We start from the raw sequence: 27,642 nt of genomic DNA, 5'->3' as shown, positions 1-27,642 counted from the left end.
TGGATCCAAATGTTTTTTAAGTAGTTAGTCTGCTTAAAAAAATGCATCTGGACCCAGATTTTATTTTGTGCATATTTGACAAAAACGCTTTTCAGTGTAGAATGGCTTAACTCAGTTAAGAAATGTGGAAGGAGGAGCTAAATTTATAAAAGATCTCTTAATTTGGGAATTTTATTGTGAAAATATGGGAATCTGGGGAACGTGATAAAACAAAAAAAAAAGTCCCCAAGAAGCCTGAATGAGCTGTTAGAAGTTTTTGGTATACTTTTGAATCGGTGAAGAACAGTGGAAAGAGGAGATCAAAATCTCTTAACTCAGGAATTTCGTTGTGAAAAATGTGGAATGTTGGCAATGTAGGAATTATTGGAATGTTCTCCTGATGTCTTGAATCAATTGAACAGTTTCAGAATTTTACTTGTTGAATATCACATTCATTTCAATTTTCTGAATATCACATTCATTTCAATTCTGGTGAAATTTGGCAAAGTGGCAAACCCTCGCCTGGGCATCCTGAACGAGGTGAATATGTAAAAGTTGAAATGGTTTGAAATTGGTGGAGGAATGTGGAATCGGCGGAGCAATACTATTTTTTGGAGTGCAGAAAATGTCCTTAACTCTTTAGTGAGGACAACTCATGAGCCACGAGAGGATCTTTAAGCAGCTAACTACCTCATCAATATCCATTCCAAAACACAAACAAAATATGAGCCGCCATCATAACAGAGCCTCTGTGGCTGTTTTTGGACGCTCAAATCCAATCATGCACATGTTAGCGTTGCTAATAATTGTGCATTTCCCCTCCGCGATTTTCTCAAAACATCCATGTGTTGGGACAGCAAAGAGCAGCGTGACAGCTCACTGCTTCATGTGACCCCACAGCACACTTGCTCCTCTTCCTCCCCTTCCTCCTCAATCCCTCCCTGCTCCCTCCCCTGCTGCGGCCAAAAAGACTTCGGCACGTCCATCTTGCATCATTTGCCACCGCCACTCCGCTCGCCTCAGGGTTTATTTATTTATTTTTTAATTTTATTGTATTTTTTTTTAGTAGGGAGTAATTTGCAGCAGTTCTTCACATTGTTGATTTTGTTTTTGATGGGAAAGGTGAGGCGTCAGGCTGTGTGAGAAATGGGGGACACACAGTCGGCGTATGAGGAAGGCGAGCCAGGCCAGGATGCTGCGGAGCGCCGAGTGCAGGATGTGCAACACTGTGATGATGAGAAGGTACACTTTTCAAATGTGTTAAAAATGCCTTTACCTTTACTAAGAGACACACATTAATTTCTTCAAGACATGTTGGGTGGCGAGGGCTAATTAAAATTGGAAAAATGTTGCAAGGTTTATTTGGGGGGGAAAAAAAATCCAGAAGTTTCCTCAATTTCAATTATTCCTTGAAAATGTTACCTTAAAATTGTTTTCATTCTTTTTTGAGTGATAAGTACGGAAGAGGATTAGGGACAGTGGGGGAAAAAAAATAAAGTTGGTAAGATTCTCACTTTTATTCTCAAAATTCTAACTTTATTCTCAGAATTCTGACTTTACTGTCAGAATTTCAACTTTAAAGTCAGAATTCTGACTTCATTCTCAGAATTCTGACATTAAAGTCCGGATTCTGACATTGAGAATCTTGCCAACCTATTTTTTTCCCCCACTGGCCCTAATCCTCTTCCGTAGATAATTCTGTTCAAATAAGGGTTTGAAGGGTTAGTTTGCAAAAAAAAAAACTATTTTCTGTTTACTTTAAAATTTTGCCCAGATTCTGTCCTAGTTTTTAACTAATTGGTAATCCAAAAGGGGAAAAAACATTTAAAGGTGAAGGAAATTCATACAGATTTAGCAATTTCATGATGCATTTACGTAGTCATCAAAATGTATCAGTAATACTGATTTTGTTCTCCCTTAGCATCATCTCAATACAAAATCAGAATATTATGGAGCAAAATATGAATGTCGCAATATACCGTATCATTGTGTGCTTTGCTACGGTAGCGATACCCCAGCATTAAAGTATTGATATCGCAATGTAATGTATCATTATCGGCTTTGACGCAGTCTCGATACATCAACATGTAATATGGATGTTGCTCCCCCATTTAAACGATGCCCCTGCGTATAGTGGTCATTGTCAAAATTAAACATGTGCTACTGCAAATTTTGAGGTTATTTTTTCAGATTTAAAAAAAAAAAAAAAAAAGTCAATGTATATTTTCATGCTAAATCAAATGATTGAATTTCTTTTTCTCAATATATCAATTGTTTTTGAATTGCTGTGTATTTTGGACATTGTTGAAATATCACGTGATATCTCATCATGTGTTTTTTTTCATTCCATTAGAGAATTTTGGTTAAATGTTGATTCATGTCGCCATGTTTGGTGTGTCCTTCTTATTGAATTTATCTACAATGCATGGCAAATGATATATTTTAACAGCTTTAGCTTGTAAATTTGAAGTGCAAATATAAAGGCTGCCAAAGGACTGATAGAATTTCCTCAATAATGCACTAATTGATTATTAGCATGTAATGTAATCACAGGAGACAACAGAACAATTCCCAGTGGTAGGAAACAGCAACCAAAGACATTTTTATTTTTTTATTTTGTTCCTGTAATGGTAAAATACGCCATTGTGTAGAAGATTTTTAACCTAGTTAGCCAATAATGTTTTACCCCCAAAAAGCTCAAAATAGTAACAGTATAAAGCACATGATTACGTCTCGATTAAGATGTCAAATGATACTAGCATTCCTTAACAGAAAATGAGTTTTAGTGTTTGGATGTTGCGCTGAATTCTTTTCTATCTCCTTAAACTTGAGTATAAAAAGGCAAATTTACTTTGAAAGTTCTCACTCCTGCTCAAAATTGAGAGCTCACGGAAATCGAGTCACGTCATGATGCTGCATGGTGAGGACTACAATTACAAGGGGAAACATTTTCACATTTTGGGGCTTTTGTGCTTTATTCGCAGCTTCTCAAAAACAACGGGCAAATTGCTGCAAAATCAGACACCCCGTTAGTGGAAGTCTATGGTATATGTGAGGATGACAGGAATGCCGAAGGTAGGCAGTAATCCACTAACCGAAAATGAGTCCGAATAAACAAATAACTGATGTGGTTTAATGTGCCTTCCTTGCCTGCTATCACTTCTTAAGCTGACGCCCTTTCAGAGAAGCCGCCTGAAGACGTGGGGACACTGCTAGAAAAAGTTGTAGTGGACGAGGAGTCAATCAAAGAAGCCAAAAAAGAAGAAGACATATCCTTAGAAGTGACTGAAGTCGAAGCAGAACACAACGACATCAACGAGAGCTTTAAAACATTCTTCAGTAAAGTTGGTTTGAAGTTCACATTGAGACGAGGCTCCAGAGACCACAGTGGGAACCGAGAAGATGGCCCTGATGAGTCCACTGAGGTCAAAAACACTTTGGACCAAATCCATGATGACAGAACCCAGGTGGACACAGCACGTGAGATTCAAAATGAGGATTCAATATGTCCGACCGGGGAAGATGCAGCAGTCCTAGGAGATTCCCAGAATGAGGCAGACAGCCCCGACGAAGAATGGACGCACCTCGACACTCCGTCCGAACACGATCCTTCGTCTCCCTCTAGCACCAAAGAAGATGTGACCATGTCGCCCATTAAAAAGTTTTTCACCACGGGCATCTTCGCCGGATTAGGGAAAAAGAGGATGTCCTTGGAAGATGAGACCATAACAAGAGAGCTTGTTCTACAGCAAGTCGGAGACACTGCAAAAGAAACGACACGAGACCAACAGGAGGACACAGAAAAGACTGCAGTATCACTAGCAGGTGGCGACCAGGAAGAAAATCCATCAGCAGACATGATGAGTGAGCCCGAAGCCCCCAAAGAGATGGAGGATATTCCGTCGAGTCCTCTGAAGAGGCTTCTGTTGGGCTCTAGTCTGGTGAAGTTCAAAAGGCAAAAAGACGCAAAAGAGCCTGATGGTGAAGAATGTAAACCGTTCAATGATGGCTCGGACCAGCTCTCGTCACCAACGGACATGACACGGAACGATGAAAACCAAAGTCCTGCACAACCTGTAGAAACAACCGAGGAGGAGGAGAGCCCATGGGCCACCTTTAAGAAACTGTTATCGCCCAAGAAACGGGTGAACAGGTGCGCCTTGAACAATGATGATGTGCAAACCCCAATGCCCAAAGATGAGCTGAAGTCAAGCAAAGGGGATGACATTTTCGAGTGCAAAGTGGATGAGGGCAATATGAGTAACGATTCGGCTGTTTCCTGGGACGCCATTTTGTGTGCAAGAAGTCAGACAGTGGTGGACTCTGATCACCAAACACCAACTGAAGATGTGAACTGTGCAGAAACAGTTGAAAATTATGACAGCAATGGTGACATTTTAGCAACTACCCCCAACAAAGCCGCAAGTCCACATGAAGGCGATGTTGAGTCAGCTTGGACCGCATTCAAAAGACTGATGAGTCCGAAAAGGAAAGCCAAGCCTGTGGAAGAAAGGCAAAGCAGTCCTGAATCTGATGGCACGCAAGAAAACTTCTCCTTTTCGGCTAAAATTTTCCCAGGCTGGAAAAAGAGAAAGTCCATCTCAACTAAAGACCAAGAAGCACATTCGTGCGAGGTGGATCAGGAGCTCGGTGCAGGTGACCTTAATTCTGAGATGTCAGCTGTTGTTCCCTTGTTGAATTATGACACTGTTGAGACAGAACCAAAAGAGACTGTTGTAGAGAGGGAACTATCCACAAAAACAGATGTTGAAATCAACCAAGACTTTGTTCCTGAGGTGACAGAGGCAGCCCAACCTTCGGATAATCTGCAGACTGAGGAAACCCATCACAATGTTGACGCATCAGAAAATCAGGCCACAAATGAAGACCTGGCCAACCTGACAGAGTTCATTGGCAAAGCACTGAGTGATATTCCTGAGGAAGGTGAGTTTACAGAGAGCACCACAGCAGACAATCCGATCGAGATAACATCGGAGGCCGTCACCGCACCACAACCTGTGGACGTTAGCCTTGCCGACAATAGCGAGATGATCTCTGAGGGCTCCCAGTTGTCAGAAAAAACATTGGGTGCTATCACACCGGTTCTGGCAGAATCCCAAGTCAAGGAAACAGAAGAGCTTATGCAGCAGGTTGTTGAGAGCATCTCCACTATGCCAGAGGCAGATCTGCTGTGTTCAGACAAAATTGTTTGTTCTGCCTTTTCTGACACATTTGAAACATTTGGAGAGGATTTACAATCACCCGAAGACCAAAATTTAAAGGAATCTATCACCACGATAGATCTGGTTGTAAATGAAATGGAAGCTGCAACGGATAAAACAGAGTCATCCAAAGTCAACAAAACCACAGAAATTACAACTCCCATATCAACAGAGGAGCTTGACACCAAGGAAGTCACACCTCCCATTCCTACCGACGAGCTGGATACCCAGGAAATTACAGCGACAATTTCTACAAAGACGCTTGACACCAAGGAAATCACAATTCCCATTCCTACAGAGGACCTTGACAATGAGGAAATGGCACCTCAAATTCTTACAGAGGAGCTCGACATCAAGGAAATCAAATCTCTCCTTCCTACCAAGGAACTCAACACTCAGGAAATTACACCTCCATTTTCTACCACGAAACTCGACGCCCTGGAAATCAAAACTCCCATTCCTACCGAGAAGCTTGACACCAAGGAAATCAAAACTCCTACTTCTACAGATGAGCCTGTCACAGACGAAATAACACCTCCCATTCCTACAGAAGAGTTCCACATTCAAGAAATCACAACTCACAGTACAACCGAGGACCTCGACACCGAGGAAATCACACCTCCCATTGTTAAAGTGGAGCTTGACACCCAGCAAATGGCGCCTCCCATTCCTACTGAGGAGCTCGACACGAATGAAATCAAAATCAAAATTCCTACTGAGGAGTTGGACATTGAAGGAATCACACCTCCTGCTCATACTGAGGAGCCTGACACTGAGAAAATTACACCATCCATTACTACCAAGGAAGTCGACATTGAGGAAATCAAGTCTCTCATTCCTACAGAAGAGCACGACACAGATACTTCAATTACTACAGAGAAAATCAGAACCCCAATTCAAACCGATGAGCTCAACACAAAGGCAATCACACCTCCCATTCTTAAAGAGGAGCTTGAAACCCAGGAAATACCGCCTCCCATTCCTACCGATGAGCTCGGCACCCAGGAAATTACACCTTCAGTTCCTTCAGAGGAGCTTGACACCAAGGAAATCAAAACCAAAATTCCTACTGAGGAGTTTGACAATGAAGAAATCATACCTCCTGCTCATACTGAGGAGCCTGACACTGAGAAAATTACACCATCCATTACTACCAAGGAATTCGACATTGAGGAAATCAAGTCTCTCATTCCTACAGAAGAGCTCGACACAGATATTTCAATTCCTACAGAGAAAATCAGAACCCCAAATCTGACCGATGAGTGTCACTCAAAGGAAATCACACCTCCCATTCTTAAAGTGGAGCTTGACACCCGGGAAATGACGCCTCCCATTCTTACTGAGGATCTTGACACCCAGGAAATTACATCTCCAATTCTTACAGAAGAGCTCGACACTCAGGAAATTACACCTCCACTTTCTACCACGAAACTTGCCGCCCTGGAAATCAAAACTCCCGTTCCTACCAAGAAGCTTGACACCAAGGAAATCAAAACTCCTACTTCTACAGATGAGCCTGTCACAGACGAAATAACACCTCCCATTCCTACAGAAGAGTTCAACATTCAAGAAATCACAACTCACAGTACAACCGAGGACCTCGACACCGAGGGAATCCCACCTCCCATTCTTACTGAAGAGCTTGACACACAGGAAACTGCACCCCGCATTCCTACCGAGGAACTCGAAACCAAGGAAATCAAAAGCCCGATTCCTATCGAGGACCTCGATATTGAAGAAATCACTCCTACTTGTGCTGAAGAGTGTGACGTTGAGGAAATTACACCATACAGTCCTACCAAGGAAGTCGACATTGAGGAAATCAAGTCTCCCATTGCTACAGAAGAGCTCGACACAGATACTTCAATTACTACAGAGAAAATCATAACCCCGATTCAGACCGATAAGCTTAACACAAAGGAAATCACACCTCCCATTGTTAAAGAGGAGCTTGACACCCAGCAAATGGCGCCTCCCATTCCTACTGAGGAGCTCGACACCCAGGAGGAGCTTGACACCAAGGAGATCAAAATCCAAATTCCTACCGAGCAGTTTGACATTGAAGAAATCATACCTCCTGCTCGTACTGAGGAGCCTGACACTGAGAAAATTACACCATCCATTACTACCAAGGAACTCGACATTGAGGAAATCAAGTCTCTCATTCCTACAGAAGAGCTTGACACAGATACTTCAATTACTACAGAGAAAATCAGAACCCCAATTCAGACCAATGAGCTCAACACAAAGGCAATCACACCACCCATTCTTAAAGGGGATCTTGAAACCCAGGAAATGCCGCCTCCTATTCCTACTGAGGAGCTCAACACCCTGGAAATTACACCCCCAATTCTTCCAGAGGACCTTGACATCAAGGAAATAAAAACCGAAATTCCTATTGAGGAGTTTGACATTGAAGAAATCACACCTCCTGCTTGTACGGAGGAGCCTGACACTGAGGAAATTACACCATCCATTCCTACTAAGGAACTCGACATTGAGGAAATCAAGTCTCCCATTCCTACAGAAGAGCTCGACACAGATACTTCAATTCCTACACAGAAAATCAGAACCCCAAGTCAGGCCGATGAGTGTAACTCAAAGGAAATCACACCTCCCATACTTAAAGGGGAACTTGACACCTGGGAAATCCCGCCTCCCATTCTTACTGAGGATCTTGACACCCAGGAAATTACACCTCCAATTCCTTCAGAGGAGCTTAACACAGAGGAAATCACACCTCCCATTCTTGCCAAGGAACTAGAAACTCAGGAAATTACATCTCCAATTCCTACAGAGGAAATCAAAATCAAAATTCCAACTGAGGAGTTGGACATTGAAGAAATCACACCTCCTGCTTGTACGGAGGAGCCTGACACTGAGGAAATTACACCATCCATTCCTACCAAGGAACTCGACATTGAGGAAATCAAGTCTCCCATTCCTACAGAAGAGCTCGACACAGATACTCCACTTACTACAGAGAAAATCAGAACCACAATTAAGACCAATGAGTGTAACTCAAAGGAAATCACACCTCCCATTCTTAAAGAGGAGCTTGACACTCAGGAAATGGTGCCTCCCACTCCTTCTGAGGAGCTCGACACCCAGGAAATTACACCCCCGATTCCTTCAGAGGACCTTGACGTCAAGGAAATCTCAACTCCCAGTCCTAACAAGGGGCTTGACGCCGAGGAAATCAAACTTCCCACTTGTTCCAAGGCGCAAGAGACAGAGGAAATTACACCTCCACGACCTAAAGAGACTTTCAACACAGAGGAAATTCAACCCCCTACTCATTCAGAGGATTTGCACACCAAGGAAATCACAACTCCCATTCCTACCCAGGAGCTTGGCACAGAAGAAATCAGAGCTCCTACTCCCACCGAGGAACATGATACAGAGGATATTACGCCTCCCATTCCTACCGATGATCTCAAAATTGAGGAAATACAGACTCCATTTCTTACTGATAAACTTGACACCAACGAAATCACAACTCTTATTCCTCTACAGGGGCTCAACGCAGAGGAAATAACACCTTCGATTCCGATCCAAGAGACTGACAAAGAGGAAATTGTGTGTCTAATTCCTACTGAAAAGTCTGACATAGAGGAAATGACACCTTCCATTCCTACCAAGGAGCTCAAATTTGGGGCATGTGCACCTCCAAGTCCAACTGAGGAGCTTGACTCCAAGGAAATTTCCCCTCCTGTTCCTAGTAAAGAGCTTGATAGAGAGGAAATAATACCTCCAATTGCTACTGAAATAATACCTCAGGTTTATACCGAGGCACTCGACACAGAGGAAATGGCCACAGATGAAACAAAAGAAACTAACCTTTTTAAGTCAGAAAACAGCCTCAAAGAATTGGACAGCATCGATGAGATCCATCAATTTGTGGACTGCCTCACTAATGTAAACCAAGGCGAGTCTTCAGAGCAGGTGTCCGAAAGTAAAGATGCTAGTACAAAAGATGAGCGAGAACATTTGGCAGCCAATCAAAGTGAAACAGAAGCCTCCAAAGTGGACGGTCAAGAGTCTGCATCTGTGGCAGAACCTGAAAGTAGAGATGGAGGCAAGAGATATTTTTTGGAACCTGCCAAACAACTTCAGGTAGAGGATCACATTCCTGTTGAGTTGCAAAGGTCAAGGGAGCGACAAGACAACACAGCAAATTTACAAGAGGATGCTACAGCACAATCAATAACTGATGAACCAGAACCGGAAACAATTGATCATAATGACCTTAGCGAAACATACCCAGAGGAAAATACTTTACGGGAAGTTACAATACATTTGGAGGAACAGAAAGTTGAAGTAACATCACAAAACTTTCCAGCGGCCTTTACAGAGGATCTGAAGCCAACAACACAGAATTTATCTGAACCCAGCTTGAATTCGGTTGATATTTCGGGAGCACAAACAGAAGTAGTGGCTTTGCAGCAATTTGGTCATCAACTTGCTGAAGATCAACTGCTTTCTGAGAAGGTTGCAAGTGAAATCAAGGAGACGAATGAGCGCCTACCTGATATCAGTGTTGAACCAGAAAACAAAGATGTAGCAAATGAGCCAGTGGATACATCCACAGATGAACTTTTTAAAGAAATAGAACCGCTAGAATCAGGAGAGGCAGAACTTGTCGAAAAATTGAAAGAGGGGACAGTCCTGCTGGCTGAAGTTGAGGACAAAGCAATGTCTGCACCTGAAAATGAATTGATCCAGAAACAAGTATTAGTGGCAACACCGAAAGCAGAGTTTGAATCGGATATAGTTGATGTCCAACACGTTGAACTTAAGGAAAACATTTATGGAGAAGGCCCTCCAACGGAAAAAGTGAAAGATGAGAATGTGCCTCTGCTGAAAAGTGATGTTGAGCTAGAAAAAGATCAGAAGACTGTAAGTGATACCCAAATTAAACTCGCAATAGAGGACCAAGACATAGCGGCAAGAGACCTGTCAGTTAACGCAGAAGAAATACCAGAAAGTACTCTTGCATTAGATACCATGATTGCTGAAGTCAAATATAGATCTGCACCTCTAACTGAGGATGAACTAGTAAGCAGAGACCAGAAGGCCAAAGCTCAACTTAGTCCTGAACAGGAAGTAGTACAAGAATCATGTCTAAAATCCGGTGAACACAAAGAAGTAGGTGAAGGTATTTATCCACAGAAAACCATGACAGAAGAACGTGAAGAGGAGATTGTGCCTCAGCTTCAAACCATTATTGAGTCAGCAAAAGATGATGAGGCGGCAGTGGATGCATCTGCAATTGAACTAGTGAAGGAAATAGAAGGAACCCAATCCGAACAATCAATCCACATAGAATTGGTTGAGGCACAAGAAACCGTCGTTGCAGCAGAAGAAAAGATGACAAAAGAACTCAAAGAGGACCCTGTGTGTTTTATTGAAGTACAACCAGAGTGTGACCGGAAAGCAGTGGGAATAGTCAAAACGGAAGGAAATCCAGACCAAGCTGCAGTAGAAGAGGGAAAGGCAATAACAGTAGATATTGCTGAAGAGATAACAGTTTTAGTCGAAGTTAAAGAGGAGGCGGTACAACTAAGTGAAATGAATGTGGACCCAGAGGAGAAAGACGAGGAAGCGGTGAATGAAACGGACAACATGAAAAAATCTGAAGCCTTGGCAACAGAGGAAGCTAACACGGAATCTCTTCAATGCGAAGAAACAACAGAAGGCATTCTGGGAGAGGAAAGTCTTCCAGGTGAACTCAAAGAGGGAGTGGAGCCGCTACCTGAACTGACTCCACAGCCAATGAACAAAGACAGGAAGCAAGAAACTGATTCGACAGAGGGTACTCTGGCAAAGAAAACTGCGGATACCCGGAATGAAGCAATGAAATCCAGTGCTAAAACAGAATCGCTGTCAGATGTAAGTGCTGAAGTTCAAGAGCCGGAAGAAGTCACTGCAGTTGAGACAGAAACAGTGGAGGAGGTGTGTAGGTCTGGACTGGGACTCACTGACGAAAGTATCATTCGAACACTTTCAAAGGAAACACTGCTAGGGGAAATTCCAAAACCAGAAACGGAGAATGAAATTGCTTCAGAAGGAGAGCAAACCAAGCCTCAACCGGATCAGACTTTAGATAGGGAGGAGGATCCGGGATCAGAAAACACAGCTGATGACCGACCGCAACATGTTGCGGAGGGAGACGAAGATGGCACATCACAAGTCACAGAAGCACATGTATCGTTACACCAGGAGGAACAAAATTGCGCTCGGATCCGCGAAAAGGTTATTTATGAAGAAATTCCGGAGGTTTGTGGAACTCTTGCAGGCCAAGTCAAACCTGAGGCACATCGAAGTGATGTGGAAAACAAAACCGAGGGAGAAAACTGTGATCAACCAGATGCAGATGTGACAACTGCTACAGTAGCGCACGCTCTGGTGACTCAAGTGACCTTGTGCCATTTTAAAGAAGTCTCAACTTCACTACCTGATCTGATTATGACAACATCTGGCATGCAGGAACCCCTACTTGGATCTGTGGTACCAAAATCCACTGAAACCGCAGTGACTGAATCGCCAATGATGACAGATGACTTGGCAGGGACGGCACAAATGGGCAATGAGGCTGTGATGATGCATGTGCCAGCAACAGTAATGGAGGACAATCACAGCATTGAAGTACAAGTCGTCCAAATGGACATCACAAAGGCAGAGAGGAGTGTGGATCAGATCCTGGAGGTTGAGATAAGAGAAAAAGGAGTCATTGACGTGTGTAACAGAGATATTGAAGGAGTTGAATTTGTTTCCGCAATCCCAGGGGTTGAGGACGTAATGCATGAGGACTACGCAGTGATGTGTCATGAGATCATTCCACATGTAAAGGAGAACCAACTTGAGACCTTGGATCAAATGGTCTTAGAAGAAGCAAAAGTAGTTGAATTTGGGAAAGTTGATGGAAATGTGGAATTACTCGACAAGGAGCATGCTTGCAGAGGTCAAAATTCGGCAGAGGCATTACATCAAGAAGCAACTCCACAAAGTTTAGGAGTCCCCATACGTCAAGAGAGTTTGGATGAAAAAGAGGATGGCACTTGGGCCCTGCAAGCACAGGAGCCAATAGCACCAACCGATAAAGCTGGTAACGCACCGGTAGCAAAAGAGGAACCCTGTACCCAAGAAGATAGTCATAGAGACACAGAGCCAGACAGGGAAGGTCACCAACCTCTAGGAGTGCAAGATTCCTTACACCAAATGGAGCCAGCGGATGGTCAAAAAGAAAAAGATCCAACAGAGGAAGGTGTACAGTCACCAGAATCCATGTCTCAAACAGATCTAGATAAGGACCAGGACATCAAGTCAAATAAGGAAAAATGTCAGCCCCCGAAAGGAGAAGAACCACTATCCCAAATAGATACAGAAGAACCCCTGTCCCTACTAGACCCTCTTGCTGATCTTAGAACGACAGAGCAAAGTGAGGTTAGTGTACAGGCCATTCTGACACTGGATTCAGAAGGTTCAGTTGACAACCATGAGCAGACAGGGATACCTGACGAACATGTTCCAGTACAGGAAACAGAAAAGCCCTCATGCCCAAATGAGCCAGATGAGAACCAAAAATCGGCAGCGCTAACCAAGAAGAGTTGTCAGGCACCAAAAGCAGAGGAGCCCGTAATCCAAAAAGAGTCTACTAAACACCAGAATCAGACGGTGCTAACAGATGAACACATTCAACCCCCAAAAGAGTCAGACACACAGATACAGATTGAGTTGTTGGAGAAACATGTTCAGGCAAGAGAAAACCAAGAGCCCCTACCCCAAAATGAGTCCACTGAGACGCAGAAGCAGATGGCACTATCAGAAGAGCATGTTCAGGCAAGAGAAAACCAAGTGCCATCACCCCAAACAGAGATTAATGAGACGCAGAAACAGACAGAGATATTAGAGAAACATGATGAGGCAAGCAAAAAGCAAGAGCCCCTACCTCAAAAAGAGTCCTCCGATATCCAGAAACGGGCGGAGCTACAAGAGAAATATTTTCAGGCAAGTGAAACACAAGACCCCATACCCCAAAAAGAGTCAACAGAGAACCAGAAAGAGACGGAGCTACAAGAGAAATATTTTCAGGCAAGTGAAACACAAGACCCCATACCCCAAAAAGAGTCAACAGAGACCCAGAAACATATGGAGCTATCAGAAGAGAATGGGCAGACAATAGAAATCCAAGTGCCATCACCCCAAAAAGAGCTTAATGAGACCCAAAAACAGACGGAGCTACTAGAGAAACATGTTCAAGCATGTGAAAACCAAGAGCCCCTGCCCCAAAAAGAGCCTACTGAGAACCAGAAAGAGACGGAGCTACAAGAGAAATATTTTCAGGCAAGTGAAACACAAGAGCCCATACCCCAAAAAGAGTCAACAGAGACCCAGAAACATATGGAGCTATCAGAAGAGAATGGGCAGACAATAGAAATCCAAGTGCCATCACCCCAAAAAGAGCTTAATGAGACCCAAAAACAGACGGAGCTACTAGAGAAACATGTTCAAGCATGTGAAAACCAAGAGCCCCTACCTCAAAAAGAGCCTACTGAGAACCAGAAAGAAACGGAGCTACAAGAGAAATATTTTCAGGCAAGTGAAACACAAGAGCCCGTACCCCAAAAAGAGTCAACAGAGACCCAGAAACATATGGAGCTATCAGAAGAGAATGGGCAGACAATAGAAATCCAAGTGCCCTCACCCCAAAAAGAGCTTAATGAGACCCAAAAACTGACGGAGCTACTAGAGAAACATGTTCAGACAAGTGAAAACCAAGAGCCCCTACCTCAAAAAGAGCCTACTGAGAACCAGAAAGAAACGGAGCTACAAGAGAAATATTTTCAGGCAAACGAAACACAAGAGCCCATACCCATAAAAGAGTCAGCTGAGATCCAGAAACATATGGAGCTATCAAAAGAGCATGTGCAGGCAATAGAAAGCCAAGTACCATCAGCCCCAAAAGAGCCTACCGAGATCCGGAAACAGACAGAGCTACTAGAGAAACATGTTCAGGCAAGCAAAAACCAAGAGCCCTCATCCCAAAAAGAGTCAACTGAGACCCAGACACGGACGGAGCTACTAGAGAAATATGTTCAGGAAAGCAAAACACAAGAGCCCCTAACCCAAACAGAGTCAACTGAGACGACCCAGAAACAGATGGAGCTACTAAAGAAACATGTTCAAGCAAGAGAGAACCAAGAGCCGCTTCCCCCAAAAGACTCCACTGAGACCCAGAAACAGACAGAGCAAACTCAGGAGTTTGTTCAAGCTCCAGAAAGGGAAATGACCTCATTCCCAAAAGAGCCTGCCAACGGCCAAAAACAGGAAGTTCAGACCCAAGAGACCTCTGAACCGGCACGAGAATGGGAATCCGCTGTGATCACGGACCCTTCAGTCCTTTTGGATTCTGGCCTCCAAACAATGGAGGCGGAAGAAGCAGTAGAGGAAATCCTACCAATGTTAACAGTACAAGTAACAGAGGAAATTGAACCAGTGGAGACAATAGAAGCAGTAAAAGAAACTGCAGCCACAGCAAACGAAACACCGACAACTGAAACATTACAAATTGCACAGAGACCAGAAACCGAGGCCCCCTTCAAAGAAGCAAAAGAGGAACAGGACATATGGATGGACGCAAAGGAAGAGATTGAAACTCAAGAGGAAACAAACGCGTTGTCACCTCAAGATGTGAGTCCGCGACATGACGGCAACCGAGGGACAGAAGCAGCGCGAGAAGAGGAGCCCAAGTCTGTGGCAAATCCTGACCCCGGAGCTGAAAGCCAGAGCGACAATTTCGTCATTGCACTCGACGAGTCCAAACTGGAAAGTGCGGCAGTCACGGAGCGGGATTAAGCAGGTACGTTTCTATTTAGTCTCTTCTTTGAAATATTTAGCTTGTCCAAGCATCCTAATCACACTACTGTCCTGTGTTCTTTTTTTTTTCCCCTGACTTTCAAGTTTGCTTTGAAGCCCAGAACGTCACTGCGGAGGAGGATACACTGAACTAATGTGATTTACAGCCTCATTAGGATTACTTATCATATCATGATTATTATTTGCCGCCAATTTGTTGGGTATTTAAACACGAACGGACTGAAAACTGATAGAGACCGACAAGACTGTGGCCATTTATTAAGACACCTGTATTGTTCTTCCAAATGTATATTCCCTATATACCGTATTACCCTCAAACAGCATTAAGTGAGAATAAGAGCATGGATACTGACCAAGTATTTTTTGGGACGTCGCCGAACGTGTTTATTATGAATCCAAATAGGAACACCCCTTGCACTCTCGACACACTTTTCTTGGTTTGTTTGTATCAGCTACATATCGACGTATTTTTCACGCAAATGCTGATGTCAAATGTGGTGGTTTTAATTATTGAATAAAAGAGTTAAAAAAAAAAAAAAAAAGTCCATTCAACTGTGGATATGTGTTTCATTCTTTCATCCTCATACCAGGGGTGGACAAACTTTGGCGCTGACGAACCACGTGAGCGGTAAATATCAATCGTTCTTTGGACTTGTCAACCTTTTGGTTGAGGCTCACTGTTAAAATGAATGATTTTTGTTACAAAAGAAAAAACGTTTTTTTTTTGTATTGGATTTGTTATTAAAGTGATTATTTCAACATAAAAACGTGTCAATATATGTATAAAATGGATGGATGGAAAAACACTTTTTTTTTTAGTACTCGAAATAATTCCATTAACCAATTAGTTTCATTTATATAAATGCCAAAAAAAACCACAAATAAAATCAGGGCTTCAGACTCACATTTTTTAAAAAAAAACTAGGAGCACAGTGGCCTCAACTTGAAATTTTCGGGACGATTCACATTTCCTCAAATTTCCACTGCATTAACGATAAACACTTTGACAAGAAATGCAGAAACCACACCGATTCTAAATTCACATTTTATTGTGCAAGTTACGACTAAACATAAGTTACACAGCGTAAATGCTAAAAATGTCACGTGAACGTTAAGCCCGGCAGTGCCAGGAATATTTTAAGCAAATGTCATGATGGCTATCACCAACACAAGTTTGCAGCAAACACAATTTTCGGGAGTTTTTTCCTCTGTCACTAAGTTGTTCAGGGAAATAGTAAGCGCTTAACAGTCCTTTTTTGTCCTTATTTACAAGAGTTGTGTGAAATGTATGAATTTTCCCGATAACCCCGCGAGGCGTCTTTTTCACACGCTAGCCAATCGTAGTGCTCGCCTGAAGCCAGAAGAGCTCGAAAGTGCAGCCGTTGGCGCCGCGCAACCTTGCGGCGCATACCTGAGCGCAGTACGCATGTGACGACTCCCCGGCTCAGAAGATCATCCTCACCACTTCAAACAACACCTACGACAAAAGAAACCAGTAACATGTCAAGACTGGGAGCGAACAAGAGATTTGAAATGGAACAAACCAAATGTGCTTCAAGGGTAGACTTTCCGCTTTCTTTTCAGGGCATTCTCATCCAAACCAGGGGGGAGCCAGTTGCAATTACAACAAAAAATGATTTGCCTTGGGGCTGTCACAATCGAATTAATTTTCGATTCCGTCGTCCAAACTACTCCTCCGTCGAATGACCGAGTTCATGATCATTGACGTCACTTGCGCTCACAACGCAACTCAGTGGGCCAGCTCGGAAAGGTAAGGTGGGGCGAGGCCAGTTCAAGATTTGAAAACAAATAAAGGAATCTTAAAAGAAGAACTCAAAAACGTACAGGAAGGGATGCCAGGGCAGCATTTTGGACCAAGCGAAGACGCTTCAGGGGGGGGTTTGGCTGACTCCATAATGGAGCGCATTACACGAATCCAGCCGAGTTTGAATAGTTGTCGCCGTTGTGTTGTCAATGTTTTATGCTACGTGCTCTCTGTTACATTGTTGTTATTTGCGGTTACACGTTCTGTAAAGTGCTTTGTTGCAGCCGACATAGACGTCGGTTTCAAAGTGCTCTTACAAGGGCCACTGGGACCAAACGCCATACCTCCGCTTTTCCTTTCATTGAAATCCAACAATTTCACTGCCATCCAGGCCTTGTACAAAAGTGACGTTTTTTTTTTGCTCAGCGGGACTAAGGTCGGACAGTCATCCGCACGGCAGTGGAAGGAAGTACCGTGTTTTTTTTTGGTTTTTTTTAAGCTGGAACCCCAGGCCAGCAGATACAATGAAAACAGCAGAGGCCCCGGAATCGAACCCTGTGGAACACCATACGACAGTAGGGCAGCGCAGGACTCTGAGCAACGAAGGCTAGCGCGAAACGTTGTGTCTGCCAAATAGAGATCTAAAGCAACCGGTTGAATCGGGTCGAATTCTTTTCCCGGTCCTAGTTTGTATATGCGCTTCCCACTTTTGAAAAGTAATGCGACAAGAATCCGAGCGTTTCGCTGGCTAGCCCATCGCGTGACGCTACTGCGACGCTAGACGAGGCGCTCGGCCGGCGCTCACTTCAATGGTGATGAGGATGACGATCATCCATTCCAGCCTCAAGCTGTGCTTCTCGCTCAGGTGACTCCTCATCAGGTCCGTCAGCTGAGTGCAGTGCTCCAGCTTCTCGTTCACCACCTACGCCGGCATCATCAGCAACGACGTCGCACAGTGTGAGCGCCAGCGCAAGGGCAATTATGAAGATGATGATGATGATGATGATGATGATGATGGCGCGGTCACCTTGACCCTGCGGTTGATGCTGAGGAACTGGCAGGTCTTGTCGTAGATCTTCTCCAGGTTCTCTCGGTCCCAGTAAAAGTCGGGCGTAAGCAGGAGGTCGGAGCTCAGGTTGATACAATGCCTGACCGCCACATTTCAAAAGACAGTTTTTTTGGGGGTAAATATATCAAATAAAGGTCAAATATCGCCGTTGTCCAGTGACAAACTTTTCCCCCCCCCCATTTTTACATTCATGGGTTTTCTGCGTTACAAACATCCCATTAATGTGAAGATTTAAAAAAAAATGATAAAATTGGACATGCGTGGTTTGCACAGGACAGTGACGATATGTAATAAATATATACAAGCATTATTAGGCAATCAGTCTTTTCTAATTCATTTCAAAAGCCATGAGTTGAATAATGAGTCATGATTAATATTACAAGTTATTACAAGTGATTAATTACAAGTTCACATTTACGTAAGAAGAATTGAATTAGATTAGTATTGTTTTTACTTAACCGCAGTATAAAAAAATAAGCATTATCATACAATCTTTGTATTCATTTCAATGAATTCAAAACGCAATTGAAAACACGTTAAAATGTTAATTTACATCCATGATAAATTTTACATGTACATCGAGTAAAAAAACAATGTATAATTCTGCTTTTCAATGCAAACTTTAACTTTATAAAAAAATGTGTACCCGTATTAGAAATGTACATTTTTTATATATTATTATATATATTTATATATTTAAACGTTTTATTAAAAAATGTACAAATAAAATCCCTCATTTTAAATTGCATTTTGTTGAATTAATAAAGCCATTGAAGAAATGTCACACATGTATATTCATACATCAATATTACATTTAACATTTTGTAAGGTGGTTTATAACAAACCACCGTTATCCAAATATATTTATTTATTTTCCATTGAATACATATTGATTATTTCAAAAAATGCACAAGAATCTGGTTGAAAGTTTTAGTATCAATATTTCAATATACGTATATTTAAAAGTATTATTATATAACTACTGTAATCCCCTCCACCCCCCGCCTCCCCTTACAATTTCATTTGCAAACTGCGGCGAATCTACCAAGTGGCCTCTGAAGTGAGTGTGTGTGCGTGTGTGTGTGTGTGTGTGTGTGTGAGACGTGGCGGCGTGAGGCTGGCATCGACCTCAAGGTGAAGAGCTCGCCGATCTTCTGCATCACCTCCGCTGACGACAACTTGACTCTTGTGCCCGACTTGAGCGTCTGGAAAAAAAAAAAAAAAAAAAAAAAATTTGGTGCCTGAGACACACGCGCGCAGCCACACACACACACCAGACGGCATCAAGAATTGAAAATGCGAGCGCAGCGTACCTCGGGGATTGACTGAATGGACTCCACAAAGTTATCCAGCGACACTTCCCATATGGCCAACTTGACTGGGGCAACCAAGTGACACAAAAGAGTCACGGTCAACACAATGAAGCACAGGACAGGACAGGACAGGACAGGACAAGACAGGGCGCGTCATTAGGCACGCCTGCTAACCGACAATGAATCGATGATCAAATTAATCCACAACTATTTTGGAAGCGGATTAACCGCTTGCAGAGCTTGTTTAATTTAAAATTGTCCAAATCCTCCGAATTTAGTCTTCAACGGTAAATATTCTCTGATTTCCGATTAAATCGGGAAAAAAAACTCGGATGGGAAATAATCGTTCGTTTCGGTCCGGATCGCCTTCTTTTATTTCAAGAATTGACGCGTGGCGTATGACGTGGCGTCTCACCTGACAAACACAACGCATTGGAAAAGGCAAACTTCTCCAGAACGGCGTCGTGCTGCTCCGAGTGCTGGCTCAGAATGAAGTTGCCGCGCTCCAGTTTTGTGTTCCCCCTGCGCGGGGCAAGCCGCGGCCATTGCAAAGTGAAAAACGTGCTGCAATGGAATAACGTTCGAGATGTGGACTCACTCACTCGCCGTACGTGTAGTTGATCTCTTCGTTTTCCCAGTGGACCAGCGCCACTTCGTACGGCTGACTCTCGTGACGCTCCAAAATCCTCAACACCCTCTTCAGCTGATATCAAACACGTTTGGAAGACAAATCATCAGCGGAATGATAAAAGGCCTGCTAAAATGAACGAGTTTTTTTCATTTTTCTTTGTCTTTATTTACTTATAAATACGATTGTAAAAAAACAAAAACAACATCAAAACACTATAATACTAAAAGGGGAAAACGTCCTTAAGATTTCAGTGAAATTCAACCAAATCCATTTAACAAAATCAAAACAAAAGGCAGAAATGCAATTATACTTTTTTTTTGGGTGTACATTTGGTGTTAATTAAAGCAAACGTGAGATGGTGTTTTGATTACCATTTTCTCTTCCACGTTCCAGAAAACCACGGAGCCTTCCCTGAAAATTGTAAAACACATTTTATATAAGACGATCCTGATGATCAGAGAAAAAAAAAACCAACCATTTGTAATCAAACAATAAAAAAATAAAATAAAAATCACATCTGGACAAAGTGTCGTCTTCAAAGTGATGGCAAATGTTTGAGTGCCCCGAAAAAGACAAAAACAACAATGTGATGTCAATAAAGGGCGCGAGTCCACCTGAAGAAGAAGATGAGAGAGCTGTCGTCCGCTTTGGCGCTCACGTCCGAACTTATCACCAGCACGTTGGAGGCATCTGAAATGTGGCGACATTGATTCCTTTTTTTTTTTTAAATTCAAAGCACATGTTGGAGGAGACAAAAATGTGTGTAGTCTACAACTCCTCATTTCTACTCCTCAAATTTTGGAGGATTTACGGTAGTCGATGAAAATCGACGCAATTTTTTTTTTTTTTTAGGTGATTACGGTAATCTTATTTCAAGCTGCACAATAGTTGGAGATTTATGGTAGTCTTATTTAAACTTGCGCAATTTTGTGGGGATTTATAACAGTTTAACCAGTGCTACATTTAAGGTCTTGACAGGAGTCTTACCCAAACTTTTTTTCCAGTTGTAAAGGGCTCTTTTGCATAAAAATTACCATTCAAGGTTGGGACAAAACATTTGATGCATTTTTTCACAAAAATCAACTCACTCAAAATTTGAATATATATTATTCCAAATTGGCAAAAAAAAAAGTATAAGCGCAACTGAGACATGTCTGCCATCTAGTGGTGAATGGTAATATTACAACTTAAAGCAGTTCGGCACACGCACATTTTCCCATTCATGGATTTTTTTTAGCAATACTTTAAAAAAGATTTTAGTTTTTTTCCAGAATTTTTTCTCCATTTACCTCACAATATTTGTGAAAAACTAAACATGTTTATCAGTGTTTTCTGAAAAATGTTTATGGTTTGTTAAAAAATGTTTATATATACATATTTTCCTTTTTTTTTGGTTTAAATTAATTAGGGGGCCACTCAGAGTGTGGTCGCGGGCCACCAGTTGCTCGTCCCTGTTTTAACCTATGCAACTTTTGGGGGTTTTGCCTGAGTTTTATTTTAGCCTGCCCACATTTTAGATTTACCGTACCAAGCAACTTGTGGGGGATTTAGGGTTGTCTTTATTTTAACCACCACACATTTGGGGAGATTCAGGACAGTCTTTATTTTGACTTGGTTTTGACTTGAATTTTGGAGGGGTCTTTATTTTAACCTGCGCAATTTTAAGGGGTTTTATCAGTTTTTTTTTAACCAGGCCATTTTGGCGTGTTTTTACACGAGTCTTTGTTTTTTTTTAACCTGCACAGATTTACACCATTTTATTTTAACGTGTGTGATTTTTTTTTGGTTATACTTAACCTGCACAATTTTTAGGGGCCTGATGATTCACTGACAGCATTTCTTGTCTTGATTAACTTTGTACCCCGGGCGTGGTCTTACCTCGAGGGAACTCCACTTCATGGAAGCCGTGTTGTGTCAGGTCAACGCTGAGCGTGGGCAGATTGTACTGGTCTGCTGTTGCAAAGGCTATACATTGCATCATGTCCTGGGGAAGCAACCGCACAAGAATGCAAACACACATGAGTGGTATGAACAATGTGCAGTGTGCAAACGTGCAGGCTGGCTCACCATGTCCTGATTCAGGAAAGGCTGATTAGCTCTGGAAGGTTGTTTGGTTCTCGGCCCTTTGGGAACTCTTTTCCCGGGTGCCATCACCGGTTTCAAAGTGGGCTTTAAAACAGACTTGACCAGATTTGACGCGTACAAACGCTTCTGTTGGCTCTTGTGTTGAAAATCCATTAAAAAGATGCAGCCCGGGCTTTTGAATACACTTAATGCAGATGACAAAAAATGCCTTGGAGGTTCTGGATTGAGCTGAGGTGTGTTTAAGGACCACCTCGTCTGGAGACCAGAAGAGCATGAGTGAGTCCTGAATTTTAACTCATAATTGTGTGCTTGAGTAGGATGAAAAAGACAGGCTGGGGTGACAAAGTTGCGTGGAGCTCCCAGTTTTGCCCAAAAAGTCCGCAGAAGGATCATTTTTTTTCCCTCCAGGGCTGTTTGCTCACACACTACACGGGGACACAATTTGCAGTTATTTACTTCATAACTGAATTTAAATGAAAACTGTAAATATAGTACATGCGCCAGTCCAGAATTGGAGAACAACTTAGGAAACAATCATTTTGAAAAATGGAGCATTTATTTTATATACTGTGTATCTTTTGTTGTTTCATTGATTATTTGATTCAGCCAGCTCCACCACAAAGGTACATGTTTTATAAAACATAATTACCGCTATTTCAAATGTGTCTATTCCAAAACAAAATGTTTTAACAATTACAAGAAAGATATATCAACAAATCAGACCAACCATTTTTTTTTAAATAATAACAATAAAAAATTAAATGCATAAGTGGGTTCTCAAGGGGGAGCGACAAGAGGGGGAAAACATCTAGTGGTGCTCAAGAGCTATTTGGTATTTTGAATGATATTTAGGAACCAGTTTTTCCACAGCTACAGTCACACTTCGTCTCAGGATGAATAGAGTTTGCACACCGAGTGCATGTTTCTGTATTTCCTTCACGGATAATTTGAAATTTAACGGCTGTGGGGAAAGAAAATGTGCCGAAATGATGGAATGACATACGGAGTAGCAAACTGGTGAGCAAGGCATGCAAAATAAATGAAACGTGCTTGAAATAAAAACGGCGCTCGGCACACTACCTGTATTGCGCAATTTGCAGCAAATGGCTACCCGAGCTAACTGGCACTCTCGACGGGGAAATCATGACTAAAAGTCGTCACCAAACGACATTTACGCATTCAAATAAGAACGTTTCAAAAGAACAAATTCCCGCTGTCAAACTTAACCACCTGGGAAGCAGATGTTGCATTGCCAATAAAGTTTTTTTTTTCAAGTATTACTTCCTGTTTGTGTTGCAGTGAAAGCTCCCGTTTACCCCGGTTTATGACTCGCAGGTAACAAGTGTAACGCTCGACAAAGACAAAAGTTTCCCGAGTAGGTTATGTTTATTTTAAAAAAGGAATAGTAAAGAAACAACGTCATTTTACTAAAATTAATATTCAGAAATGTTTTGTCCGAACGAGAAGAACAACAGACCCCGGTTGAGAGGCTTGTGGGTTAAAACAAAAAGCTAGTATGGCAATCAAATGAGTTTTTTCCACTTTGATTTTCTACGCTCATAATTATCTAGTTGGTATTGAGTCATGCACTTGTTTGCAGTTAATGTCTCGTAAGTAGGATTTAATTCCGTAGTCAAAGTCATCCATGTTGCTAAGGATGCCTTTCAGTCCGAACTCGGGGCTATATTTAATTATATCGTTTGACCTTGAGTAGACGTCTTTTCGTTTTCTCAAAATGTCATAAAATGAATAAATAATGCATTGAAATCATAAACGCCCTACTATTATTATTGTTATTATTATTTCTTTAACCAACAATTTTTTTTCCAGGTTACAGGCGCTACGCTGTCGCTATCTCCTGGTCACTAGGAGAAATGCTTTCGGTGACAACTTCCGGGTATCGAAAACCAATCTATGGGTTGGAAAACGACCACTCTTCCACTGAGCCAGGCCGCCCCCTTATGTAGTTATAATTAATTTAATTCTTCTTCTTTTTTTTTTAAACTTAAAAAAAACATGTATATATACAAAATTATAAATAATAAATATATTACATTTAAAACAAGATACTCAATACACCGCCTCTCTCCCACTCAGACACTCACACCTACTTGAAGGAATAAATTCAACATAGGAATAAAAACACAGATATCAAAATAGAGATTTGGCATTCATTGTTTCTGATGCTCGCGTATACATTTGTCATAAACATTATATACAACAGTACACACACACACACACATGATCATCCTCACTTTGTTACACTTCTGACACCGGATAAGCATACAAAAAAAATACAATAGTTTCTATCTGGCTCCATAGTTTTTGATATGTTGAAAAAATAAAACGACCAACGTCGTCCTTTAAAAATAATCTCGGCGCGTACGGTTCAAAATGGATGGTGGGGATGTGGAACTGCATGCGGAAAAAAAAATACACGTTGCAATGTGTTAAGCATTACTAAGTCGAATCATGAGAAAAAATCACAGCCTGCGTTTCAGCCATTTTACTTTGGTGCATCGTTTTCTTGTAAATCCTCCGTTCGCCACATGATGATGATTCATGATGACGCGGGAACTCGTGCCTAAATGTAGTTCCGGAGTCCTTTACCAGGTTTAAAACCAGACTCTTTTACTGTCCTGGAATGTTTTTGTTTACTTCCTGGAACTACAAGCAGCAGTTTCCGTGGGAATGAATCACATATAGTTTCAAGAACAAGTTTGTGAAGCCTTTGGAACGAGCTGGACTTGTGCATTTCGTTTGTTTTCCGCTAACTTGAATAACCTCGGGGCAGAGGGCGTTAACCAACACCTCCAGTCTCATCACACTGATTGACTTGCTCACCATTTACGTCAAACTTACGCAGCAATCCAGATCATTCCAAAGGGTTTCATGGGGCGCTTCTTCCTTTTGGCTCCAGACGGGGTCTTTTTTTGCACTTGCGCTTTCTAGACGGGCGGAGGCCCGTTGGTGTAGCTCAGCATGGGGTAGAAGGAGTGGGCGAAGTTGTTGGACTGGGCGCAGTAGTCCGCCTCGGACAAGGGCAGCAGGAAGGCGACGAGCACCAGCAGCAGGAGCGCCAGCTGGAGCGGCAGCGCCACCCGCAGAACGCGGCGTGCAAAGGACGCGCCCCAAGGCGGAAGCGGCGGCGTGTCAGAAGGGCAGGAAGCGGACCCAGCGGCGCTGCGACACCTGCCAAAGAGCAAATGTTACATTCAGACAAAGGACAATATCTGGCAGAGAAAATCACACTTTTTTTTAATGTGTGTGTGTGCGGGTTGATGATTGGGGGGCGCTAACAATCAACAAAAAAAGGTTCTGATGTAAAATTTGAAAAAAAAAAAAAAATATGTGACATAAACAAACAGCCTACTATGAAAACGCACTGTAATCAAACTAACCAATTAAAATGGAATGTAAATTAATAGCACATTACATTATTTGATCAACATGAAACCAAAAGTTTTTGGTGTATCAAATACTAAAAAATGGTCTTTATTTTTCTTATGCAAATGAATACAAATAATGAATGAAAAAATACCATATTTGGAAAAAAGTCAAATAAAAACTAATGTTCTAATAATAAGAAAAACTCAAACAAATAATCAATATCCTTTAATATTAACAATTAATTTCATTCAATATTTTTCAAATGAAAACTATATAAGAATAATAACATTTATTTGAAAAAATGATTCAATAATAGGAAATCAAACTATATTTATTTGGTAAAATAAGGTAAACAAAAACACTGTGCTGATGTACAAAAAAAAAAATCAAATAGATTAGATAGATCACACACTATTACCAATTTTTCGAAAATCAATGAAAGACGAAAATGTGATCAATTCTACAATTAAAAACGTTTTTGCGCATCAAACCCTTTTAACCAAAATAAAACCTAAAACATATGACCTTTATTAGCTCTTGTAAGAAAAATAATGAAAAAGACAAACATTTCACAAGAGAAAATCACGCTAGATTAATTGATAAAGCAAAATTTGTTTTTGCTGATTTAATACTGTAAAAAAATGTTTTTAAAAAGTCCAACAAATGAACCGATAAAACCACACTCTGCTAAGCCTTTCAAAATATATGGTAAATGAGAAATGGTTCTCAATTGACCTACCTGGTTGAATCAAGGTTCAATTAAATGAACATGACTCGTGGCCTATAATCAAACACGTCGCTGTGCTAATATGCTAACTGGCGCTACCACAACATTCCAAGTAAAGTGGAAGGGGGTCTTGAATGCAATTGATTGAGGTCATGACGGGGTCTTCGGCAGTAGCAGAAGATCAACCAGGAAGTAAATGAATGAGTGGGTGAGTGAGTGAACAAATGAACGAGTGGCAAAGAAATGACAGCGAGCGTCATGCTGAGACCGGGCACTGTGTGTGCCCGTGTGTGTGTGTGTGTGCGTGCGTGTTTTAATTAAGAGACCAGTTTGGGAGAGGCTGTATTATTAGACGACGTCATTCCGACGAGAGGAACAGGCTGAGACATTGGAGGATGGTCGTTTTTTCCACAAAGTGCTCATGAATATGCAGCAAAACTGCAAAGTCTTACCATCCGTCTAACATTTTCTCGGTAAAATGGTTGGTTGGGGAGCCGAATATGAAGCAGCCCTTTGAAAGTTGGAAAGAATTTGACCGCTGACACATCAGTTTCACCGACTGACACGGAATTGGGTGGACAAAAAACAAAACAAAAACAAAAAAAAGTCTGCATGATATAGAACAGGAAGTCGGCCATTTTGTTTGGAAGCAGCCATTATGGGCACATTTTCTCAAGCGTGCCCCCTGGGGAGTTGAATATAAAAAAGTAGCCACAGACACCATAAAATTGGGCGCATGTGTCTTGTCAAGACCAGACATGGGCTCATGACCAGTTTGAAGGTTTACCGTGGTTTTAAAAAGTCAAGGTTTCAAGAACCACTGTCGCAGGCTCTCTCTTTTTTTTTTTTTTTTTTTTTTTTTTTTTGGGAGGGGACTTCTAAGCAGGGCACAATACGGTTGGCTGCTTGCAGAGCTGAGTACACGAGCTGACTCTCAAGTGAATTGCCTATATACTATAACAATATAAAATAAATGAATAAAGAAATAACAGGTGCCAATGGGTACTAGTTAGCCCCAAGGACAACATGAGTTGGTCATTCATTTATTCAAACCTAACACGGTACATGTTTCGTCTGTACCAAATATTCGCTATTTTGCAATTCCAGCCCCAGACAGCAGTTTCACTGACCAACGTGAAATTTGCTTGCCTACCATAACAAAACGAATGGAAAAGTCTCAAGATGTCCGAAATGACACAGGGTGTCAGCCATTTAGGGCAAATTTAAGGCCGTCGATGAATGAATTTGCCCAAATAAAGCCCCATCACAATGACGCTCATCGATCCCACTTTACCCAGGGTGAGTGTCATAAGTAACCGTGCGACAAATGGCAGCACACGCTACGCAATGACAACGTCGGCTTTCCTTTCGATCCTAACCGGAAAACGGCAAGACTTTGGAGTTTTGCAAGTACAACCAATGCAGAGAAAGCAGGCTTCAAAAGGTGCAACGATGATGTGCAGTAGGCGGCCGCACAAATGGCGAGCGGCGGTGACTGAAAGGGGGGCAGGGGGTGGGGGGGGTGCTTGGGGGGGTGGGCGGTCATAGTTGGTGACATAGCAACAGAAGAAGAAAAGTCACA

At 42.0% G+C, this 27,642-nt stretch overlaps 3 protein-coding genes across 11 annotated transcripts in view; 1 reads left to right on the top strand and 2 right to left on the bottom strand.

Moving 5' to 3' along the window:
- The first annotated feature begins 1,082 nt into the window (after positions 1-1,082).
- LOC147137116 (uncharacterized) lies at positions 1,083-16,512 on the top strand. Its single transcript, XM_086050017.1, is given in 9 exon segments — positions 1,083-1,221; positions 2,964-3,054; positions 3,148-9,156; positions 9,388-12,165; positions 12,220-12,791; positions 12,876-13,854; positions 13,939-14,213; positions 14,379-15,063; positions 16,415-16,512. Coding segments are annotated over 9 exon segments (11,583 nt in total). The 5' UTR covers positions 1,083-1,125.
- On the bottom strand, positions 16,112-23,233 carry rmnd1 (required for meiotic nuclear division 1 homolog). 3 transcript variants are annotated; one of them, XM_086049675.1, is made up of 12 exons: positions 23,024-23,233; positions 21,926-22,368; positions 21,737-21,842; positions 20,473-20,548; positions 20,230-20,269; positions 19,839-19,930; positions 19,643-19,749; positions 19,228-19,292; positions 19,043-19,119; positions 17,873-17,993; positions 17,651-17,767; positions 16,112-16,557 (listed from the first exon to the last, which is right to left on the bottom strand). In XM_086049675.1, exons 2-12 carry the CDS (start codon positions 22,334-22,336, stop codon positions 16,525-16,527), a joined length of 1,245 nt encoding a protein of 414 aa, XP_085905801.1. In that variant the 5' UTR covers positions 22,337-22,368; positions 23,024-23,233; the 3' UTR covers positions 16,112-16,524. The 3 variants fall into 3 exon arrangements, with proteins under 3 accessions (XP_085905801.1, XP_085905802.1, XP_085905800.1); XM_086049676.1 differs by having other exon boundaries at positions 16,112-16,538; positions 17,680-17,767; positions 19,830-19,930; positions 23,024-23,232; XM_086049674.1 differs by having other exon boundaries at positions 19,830-19,930; positions 23,024-23,231.
- An 867-nt stretch (positions 23,234-24,100) lies between these two features.
- syne1b (spectrin repeat containing, nuclear envelope 1b) overlaps positions 24,101-27,642 on the bottom strand; it is a 106,089-nt gene continuing 102,547 nt past the window's right edge. For all 7 annotated transcript variants that reach the window (XM_086049667.1, XM_086049666.1, XM_086049672.1 and 4 more), the window contains one exon: positions 24,101-25,135. In XM_086049667.1, the coding sequence (XP_085905793.1) occupies positions 24,892-25,135 (244 nt within the window). In that variant the 3' untranslated portion in view covers positions 24,101-24,891. The remainder of the gene's footprint in view (positions 25,136-27,642) is intronic.

Source organism: Filicampus tigris, chromosome 13, assembly GCF_054856515.1.
Source record: "Filicampus tigris isolate MCC_2025a chromosome 13, RoL_Ftig_1.0, whole genome shotgun sequence".
NCBI lineage: Eukaryota > Metazoa > Chordata > Actinopteri > Syngnathiformes > Syngnathidae > Filicampus > Filicampus tigris.
The sequence above is the reverse complement of the archived record's forward strand: the minus strand, read 5'-3'. Positions and strand labels throughout refer to the sequence as shown.

Coding starts and splice junctions, on each gene's coding strand:
- rmnd1 (XM_086049674.1), bottom strand. CDS start 22,336: ATGATCCTTCTGCGGACTTTTTGGGCAAAACTGGGAGCTCCACGCAAC. Junction 21,843..21,925: donor CTTTCCTGAATCAGGACATG/GTGAGCCAGCCT, acceptor TTGCTTCCCCAG/GACATGATGCAATGTATAGC. Junction 17,768..17,872: donor GCATCAACCGCAGGGTCAAG/GTGACCGCGCCA, acceptor ATGCCGGCGTAG/GTGGTGAACGAGAAGCTGGA.